An 8,394-nucleotide genomic window follows, 5' to 3' on the forward strand; every position below is an offset into this window, starting at 1 on the left:
GCTAGCACATTTCAAAGTTGCATACGACCAGTGCTTCAGAGCTGGGAGCAGCCAGGAGTATTTCCCTGCCCTTGCCAAAGCATGCTGGAATGGTCCATCAGTCCTGCTTGGACTTCTGCTTTGGGGACAAAAACAAAGTACAGAGTAGGTAAATGGACAATGAAGTGGACTGAAATGTCTTCTCAGCAGTGCTCAGATCATATGTAACTTCATCTGAACTCAAGAAAAACTTTTACTATGAGGGCAGTCAAACACTGAAACAGGTTGTGGAGTCTCCATCTATGGAGATATTATAAACCAACTAGACATGGTCCTGGGCAACCTGCTCTGACTGTCCTGTTTGACTAGATGATCTCCAGAACTCCTCTCCAACCTAAGCCATTCTGTGATTGCTGCTCCTCAGAAAACTCAGACACTTTTGCACTCCTGGGGTTTTTACTCTGATAAAAGTAGTAACAAAGTGAAAAAAAAAATTTCCTTGGAATATTGTCCTGCTGTTTGTGTAAGATGTGCACGATTCATATCAATGAATGTTCTTTTCTGAGCCCTTTTTCTTAAAGGACAAGTATCAGCTAATATTAATACATCTTATTAAAAACAAGATGCAAACAACAAAGAAGGCTGAGCTAGTTCAGGTAGAGAAATAAGAATGGACAAGAATGGCATAGAGACGGAGAACATCGGCAGCTCCGGTCAACTACAGGTGAATTTACTCATAGAGTTGACCATGTTATCTGACACTGCCAATAGAAATAGTTCACCTCAGCCTAGACGTAGCTGCAAATCACACCCTGGTGATGACTGTTTTTTTCTGAATGTGTGCTTTAGATTGGATTCATCAGAAAAATAGAATCAGTTGATAATTTCTGAATCTGGTTGGTCCAAACATGTGAGCACTCAGTACCAACAGGGATTTTGCATTGCAGCTTCCTCTTCTGAATCTGTGGCATCTGAATGCACGGACTCTTATTGTGATCAAGTAAGTAAGAGTCTTTACCCGGCTATGCTCCTTTTATGCACTTTCCTTCCAGAGGCTTTCCCTGAAATTTAAACAATTGGCCCTTTGTGCCACCCCCACCCTGATATACGAGGTTAAAGCGTCAGCCAACAGCGACATCTTATGGCTCTCTGTTCCTCCATCCTGTCAGGCTTTGATCATATCGGCTATATTAGGGTTAGAGGCTTTAATAGATCCCCAAATTTTCCTACAGTCTGCGTTAGCATTTTTAATTGCCAGTTGTCGCAATAGACTCTCCCGTGTGGCAGGATTCTCCACCTGACAGTCTAAAACATTGTGCAACCGAGCCAGAATTTTTATATAGGGCTCGGTGGCTCCCTGCTTTATAGTTGCAAATGAAGCATCTGAACGGACAGGATGGACACTTGGTCTCCAGTCAGGACCACCAGCTCATGATGACTTCAGGCAGCACTGGACACCACTAAGAGGTCTCCTCACTCCAGACATCAACCCAGTGTCCTGGGTAGAGTCGTCGTGCATGAAAGGAAAAGTGACTTTTATTTCCCTGATGCAGTTCTCAAGGCCTTTTGGATCATGCATAGGTGACACCAAAGTTGGGGACTGGTGTCTATAGTGCCACATCACATTTATTCTGCATCTATTCAGTCTCTTCTTGTATAGAGATTGCTCTGGTCCATTTACTTCAAGGATACAGGAAAGAATGGGTTAACATTGAAGCATCACTTAAAGTTTAAGACTACCGGAGGTCCAGTAAAATGAAACTAGCACCCATTTGAAAGTTAGGCAAAGAGAATATTTATTCTGTGATTAGCAACCTGGGACTGAGTTGAAAGCATAGCACATCTTTATGTGCACCATTCAGACAGAGGTGATTAGGACACAGTGTACAAAGCAAGCTCTTCTCAAAAGAAGAAAAAAAAAAAAAAGCTCAAAAAGCTGTTCTAACCCCAAAATCAGGCAGTGTCAGCCCCAAACTCTGCTCTGGGGTGACTTCTACCCCTGCCAACTACCCAAGTAATTATTTCAGATCCAGCAACCACAATGAGTGTGAGAGGAGTGCTAGGGGGAGGGATGGGATGACTTCCCCTTCTGTAGCAAGTAGATCGTCCCCTCATGCAACAAAGGTAAATGAGGCAGAGCCATGACCCTCCATCCCTCTCTCTGAACATACATTTACAAGGTGTTGCCAGCATTCTTCACGCTGACAGTGCCGATGGCCTCGGCACCCCTATCCAGGCTGTAAGCAGAAGGGGCCCGCAGGGGGGCAAGGTTTGTGTCTGTCAGCTTCGTGGAGAAAGACTTGAATGAAGTATTCGGGGGACAGTGGCAGACCCACAGCTCCTTTGTTGTGCAGAAAGAAGACTCTGCAGGAGGACTGCCCTGTATTCCTAGGTCTTTAATTGTGCAGTAGGTGTGGGATGTAGTGACTTCAGGGCACAGATCTATTTCCTTGATGGTGCAGAATGTGGTTTGTTGGAGGGGGCTTTGGAAGCTGCTGAGATGCCACACAGGACTTTCTGTTGATTCCCTCTGCCTCAACAGTGGGTACTGCACCTCTTGGGTCTGCAGTGATTTGCGCGAGGAAGGCCATCCCACCAGGCACATCCAAAGCAGCCAGCAAGCTAAAGCCAGCATGGACAGGAGCAGCAGAACCAAGGAGGCCAGGTAGAGCACGAAGTGCAGCAGGCAGCAGTGGCTCAGCACCCACTGCACCCACTGAGGACCCTCCCCACCCGCCCGCAAGAGCAGCATGGGCACAGTCTCTGCTGTGGTGGAGCAAGGACAGAGAGGTTGAGGTGGGGGCAGAGGGGATGGCTGGAGGAAATGTGTGGTGTTCGGGGGAGCCAGCAACTTTGGGGCATGAGGAGAAAGCATGGTGGTGGAGACCACCGGTGTGGTGGACAGTAGAGAAGATGAAGATTCGATGACCAAAGAGGCCCTTGGTGTGCTAGTGGAAGGCAATGCTGTGGGACTGCTGGTGGAAAACATGCCAGTGGACATCGGGAGAGTGCTGGTGGCAGTGCTGGTGGCAAGGCTGGTTTGGGGATGGTTGCTGGTGCTGGGAAGTCCAGTGCTCACAGCAGTTGTCAGTGAGGTGGTGGAGATGAAGGTGGTGGGGGGAGCAGTAGTTAGAACAGGGGTAGTGCTGGGGGGCTGTACAGTGGATGCGATGGTGGGACTGACTGGTGCAAGAGTGATGGTGCTGGGAGTGCTGGTGCTTGTAGGAACCTCATCGGAAGTGCTTGGGGCAAGGCTGGAGCTAGAAGGGGAGCTGATGGGAGGATTTGTGGTAGTGAGAGGAGGCTGGGTAAGAGCATGTAGGGTAGTAGTGTGCTCTTTGGGGATAGCTGGGTGTGTTGTGGGGGAAGGGGACATGGTAGTTTTTTGGGGTGTTCCTTCCTCATCGTAGTCATACTCATCCCCATCTGTGTCCCCCACATTGCCGCAGTCAGACTTGAAGTGGATGACAGGCTGATGCTGATGCTCAGGGGGGCTGTGGCACAGCACCTTCTCTGGGGCCACCTCCACCTTTGTCTTCTCCAGGCCCCGCTCTGGCTGGTAGACGCTCCCCTCATTTAACCGGATCCAATTCCGCAGGTAGGACAGGTCGCAGTCACAGTGCCAGGGATTCTCGGTGAGGAAGACATAGGCAAAGATGTGCCCATCAACGAAGAAGTTGTTGGGCAGGGTGCGGAGGAGGTTCCCTGAGAGCCAGAGGGTCTCCAGCGCTTCCAAGTCCTGCAGCAGCTCCTTGGGGAGCTCCTCCAAAAGGTTGTCTGAGAGGTCCAAATCCTTGAGTGCCCGAAGCCCTGCAAAGGTGTCCCCAGGAAGTGTCTCCAGCCGGTTCCCTCGCAGGTCCAGATCCTGCAGCAACGGCACGGCACGGAAAGCCTCCGGGGCCAGATTCTGCAGGATGTTGTAGGACAGGGCCAGGCGGATGAGCGAGGGCAGGCCCTGCAGGTTGGGCAGGGCCACCAGCGCGTTGCGGGACAGCAGCAGCTCCCTGAGGGACGGCAGTGGGGACTCGGTGTTCAGGGCCACCATCCCATTTTCAGACAGGTCGAGGTCCTGCAGTACGGTCAGGGGCAAGAAGGCGGCAGTGGAGACAGACGTCAGGTGGTTGTCATTGAGCAGCAGGATTCCCGTGTCTTCGGGCAGGCCAGAAGGCACTGCGCTGAGAGCCTGCCCCGTGCAGTTCACCTCCAGGATGTCCTTCACCTTGTTCATCTCCGATGGGCAGGGCTGTTGTGGGTCAGTGGCACTGGCCAGGGGCAGCAGGGCCAGGAGGATCAACACAAGCAGCACAGGGAACCGCATGGCCTGCAGGGGAGAGCCCTGGACACGCATGGGTACAGCCCCAGCTTTGCTTCCCACCATTGGCAGCAGTGCTGCCAGCCCACATGAAGCCCTCTGGAAGCCCCCTGAGCCTGCCCAGAAGCCCCCTGAGCTCCGAGCTCCTCCCTGGCATGTGGGGAGCAGGACCAAGCCCCAAGGAGGGTGCAGAGCTCATGCATGTGCTGTGGCAGCACCTGTTCCACTAGCTACCCTGGAGAGCCATGTGGGGCCTCTACCCCCACCCTCACCTCATCGCTTTGTGCCGAGGGGACAGAGGAGTCCAGCAGCCTCTGCCAGTGTCCACCCCATCCTCCCGTCCTCACCCTCCTCTGAGGACAGCAGGCTCTTGCCCAGTGAAGCCCTCTGCAAGACTTGTGCTCCTGAGGCAGGAGTACAAATCACCAGAAGAGCTTCCTCTGCACAGACATAACTGTCCCAAGCCCCCCCGATGGCCAAAGCTCCCCTGGCACTCACCGTGAACCCCTCAACGTCTGCTCTCCTGCTGCTTTGCCTCCCTCCTGCCCCAGCACTGGGAGCTGCCCTGGCAGCGGCGCTCCCAGCAGGGCTGGCCAGGCCCTCTATCAGCACCCCCAGCTGCTGGGAAGGGAGCTGTGGTTTCCGGAGAAGCCAAACTCATCTGCTGTCCTTCAGTATAGCCCCCACTTTAATTGCACTGCCACACCATGGCTCTTTGCAAACACCTCCATCTCGTGTTTCCATAAGAAACTGTGGGTCAGCTTGGCTACAAAATTTCTTGCTTAATGTCCCTTGACCTGGGGACTGCAGCCTACTTGGCGTACCAGAGAGGAGCAGCTTTTGCATGTCACCTCAGCTGGTTGGTGGTGGTGTCCGGGAGGGCTCCTTTCTTTCTGGCTTCCCAGAAAAGAGAGGGATGGCTCTTCTGGAGAGCTGCAAGGCAGCTTTAACGTCAGTGGGAGAAGCCACAGCACAGTGCAGGCAAGGAGATTAGGAACAGAGGAAGGAACTGGGTTTTGCAATTCTTCCTGCTCTTCATTCCCATGGCCAAGCCATCGCCACTTCCCCGGCCCACAGGTCACCACCAAGCACTTTGGGCAACAGGGCTGGGGGTCACCCAAAATCTACAAGGGCAGGTGCTGCAGAGGAGGGGAGATACGGGTTTTGTACTGTTTCTACATTCTGTTGGTCATGGCGGGTTAATGCCAGTCAGCAGTTGAAGACCCAGCAGCTGCTTGCCCACTGTCCCCCAAAGCAGGATGGGGGAGAGAACTGGAAAAGCAAAAGGGAAAAAACAAGAAAAAAAAAAACACCTCGTGTTGAGTTAATGAGAGTTTAATAAGAGAAGAGAAGGGAGGAAAAAATAAGTAATGCAAAGGCAATCACTCACTGCCTCCCACCTGCAGACCAATGCTCAGTCAGACCCTGACCCACAGTACCTAGGAAAGACACCCCAAAGTTTATTGCTGAGCATGCTGTCATAGAACAATATAATAGAAACACAGCATGATTTGGGTTAGAAGGGACCTTTAAAGATCATCCTGTTTAATCCCCTGCCATGGGCAGGGATACCTTCCACTAAATTAGTTTGCTCAGCACAGGCTCATGTCTCAAGCCCATCTAGGTCCCTCTGGATGGCATCCTATCCTTCCACTGTGTCAAGCACACAACGCAGCTTGGTGTTGTCTGCAAACATGCTTAGGATGCACTCAGTCCCACTGTCCATGTCGCTGACAAAGATGTTGAATAGTGCTGGTCCTAGTACAGACCCCTAAGGGACACCACTCATCCCTGGTCTCCACCTGGACCTGGAGCCACTAACTGCAACTCTTTGAATGTGGCCATCCAGACAATTCCTCACCCACCAAGTGGTCCCTCTGTGTTCTAGTTAGATTCCAGGGGCTGAAGCTGATTAGTTCAGCCCAGCAAGGATCAGAAAAGAGTATATATATATATAAAGCAAGCGAGCTATTCGGGCATATCAAATACACTTGCACACACACACAGCTGAGCAGCGATAGAAAAACAAAGAATTTATTAATGAGTTAGCTTGTTAACATACCGACCCCAGGGTGATGGCAAGGGTACCAATGAGCGTGATGCTTTTCCCGGTCACTGATGTCCATTACTGAGACCCAATAGATCACAGACACTTAGCCAGGTCATGATTGGCACCCTGTCAGTGTGGTAGGTATCAATGTCTTGCGGGCGTCCCCGTGGAGGCAACGTTGACCTCGGTTGATGTTCCTGCCTCTCGGATGCAGAGCAACTTGCTCTGTTTATAAGTTTTGCCCTTGTGTGCTCCCAAACCCTACAGGTTGCTAGTTGATAGGCTGCTGCGATCACGCACAGCTGCATGGCCAGCGCGTGCTGTGCGGATGGCAGCATTGTCTCGTGCCGGATGACCCGTGTGGCCTGGTGCCATATCGCTGAGCTAGCAATGTGTGTTCCCACAAGGTCAGCGTTCTGCCTTGCTAGTTTCATAATGCCTGTTTCACATTGCACCTACCTAATGGTTTTGAGTCCTAACACGCTCTGTCAGGTCCATGTCTCTCCAGTTTAGAGACAAGGATATCATGGGGGACAGTGTCAAATGCTTTGCACAGTCCAGGTAGATGATGTCTGCTGCTCTTCCCCCATCCACCAATTCTGTAACCCCCTTGTAGAAGGCCACCAGATTTGTCAGGCGCAAACTGCCCTTAGTGAGGCCATGTTGGCTGTCACCAATCACCTCCTTATTTTCCATGTCCCTTAGCAGAGTCTCCTGGAGGATCTTCTCCATTATCTTGCCAGGCACAGAGGTGAGTCTGACTGGCCTGTAGTTCCCCAGTCTCGGCATATGGGACATCCCTTTGGTCAGTTGGGGTCAGCTGTCCCTGCTGCGTCACCTTGTAGACTCTCACCCACCCTCAGCTTAAGTAGCACTTTATTTTGTCTGAAAAGAAGTCAGCTTCTTAAACCTAAAGTTGTTTCTAAGGAAAACGTCCTAATGTCTACTTAATTTACAGTCCAAATGTTTTGATACTTACAACTGTCCTACTCTAAATTCTCTTACAGACAAAATGATTATAATAAGCCTGCTGGGATTATAAGCAGGGTTTTAAACTAGATGCAGATGGGGAAGGGGGATGTACATGTGAGTGATGGAAATGAACCTAGGAACACTGTCCCTTTAGGAAATACTTGTGAACTGTTTCAAAGCAATTTGGAAGGGCTCCTCTGAAAAGGTAATGAGACCGACAGCCCAGCTGAAGTGCCTCTACACCAATGCACACAGCATGGGAAATGATTAGAAGGAGTTGGAAACCATGGTACAATTAAAGAGACTTGGGGAGAGAGGTCAAGGGTTCAGGAGCACAAGTTGTGTTCTTCTCTGTCCCTCTAGTTACAGGAAATAATGAGGGACTGGACATGATGAGCCAGCAGATTAATAATTGGCTCCGAGCCTGGTGTCACCGGCAGGTGACCAGCAGAAAAGGGTTTTAGGATGGGACTTGGCAGGGTTCATTGACAGAGTTTTAAACTAGGTATGAAGGGGGGTGGGGGTAGAACCGGGGTCACTAGAAAGGAGTCTGAATGTAACGTGCCAGTTCTTGTGGGTGAGGAAAGTGCTAGCAAGACCTTGCAGTCCTGTGTTTTGGTGAAGGATGAGGATGACACAGCAATTTGCAGAAAGGACACAAGGGTTGGTGAGAGGTTGATAACTATGAAAGCACCTGAGTGTGGTCAAGAGGGTATTAGGTGTTCTCCATCCCAAAAGGTGGCCCAGCTGAGGTGCATTTACACTAATGCACACAGTATGAGTAAAAAACAGGAGGAGCTGGAGGCCACCGTGCTAGTAGGAAACTATGATGTAGTTGCCATCATAGAAACCTGGTGGGATGATTCCCATGACTGGAGTGTGGCTCTTGATGGTTACAAACTGTTCAGAAGGGGTAGGTGAGGAAGGAGGGGAGGTGGAGTTGCCCTCTATGTTAGGAAGTGGATAGATGAGCTAGTCGCCTGGACTTATGCTGTGGCCAGGGGACTGCACAAGCACAACCTGGGCAAGTTCTACTGCTGTGCTTTCATGGCCTTCTGCAGGGAGAGGTGACTCGTGTCTC

At 51.0% G+C, this 8,394-nt stretch overlaps 1 protein-coding gene across 6 annotated transcripts; it reads right to left on the bottom strand.

Annotated features, from left to right (window-relative positions):
• Positions 1–1,750: 1,750 nt before the first annotated feature.
• Positions 1,751–8,201, bottom strand: GP1BA (glycoprotein Ib platelet subunit alpha). Of its 6 annotated transcripts, none has more exons than XM_013095884.5 (2): positions 6,358–8,201; positions 1,751–4,300 (listed from the first exon to the last, which is right to left on the bottom strand). In XM_013095884.5, the coding sequence occupies exons 1-2, from the start codon at positions 6,415–6,417 to the stop codon at positions 2,153–2,155; spliced, it is 2,208 nt and encodes a 735-aa protein (XP_012951338.3). In that variant the 5' UTR covers positions 6,418–8,201; the 3' UTR covers positions 1,751–2,152. The 6 variants fall into 6 exon arrangements, with proteins under 6 accessions (XP_012951338.3, XP_012951337.3, XP_012951342.1 ...); XM_013095883.5 differs by having other exon boundaries at positions 1,751–4,315; XM_013095888.5 differs by having other exon boundaries at positions 1,751–4,315; positions 6,354–8,201.
• Between the last annotated feature and the right edge of the window lie 193 nt (positions 8,202–8,394).

The sequence above is a fragment of the Anas platyrhynchos genome, chromosome 29 (assembly GCF_047663525.1).
Source record: "Anas platyrhynchos isolate ZD024472 breed Pekin duck chromosome 29, IASCAAS_PekinDuck_T2T, whole genome shotgun sequence".
Lineage (NCBI taxonomy): Eukaryota > Metazoa > Chordata > Aves > Anseriformes > Anatidae > Anas > Anas platyrhynchos.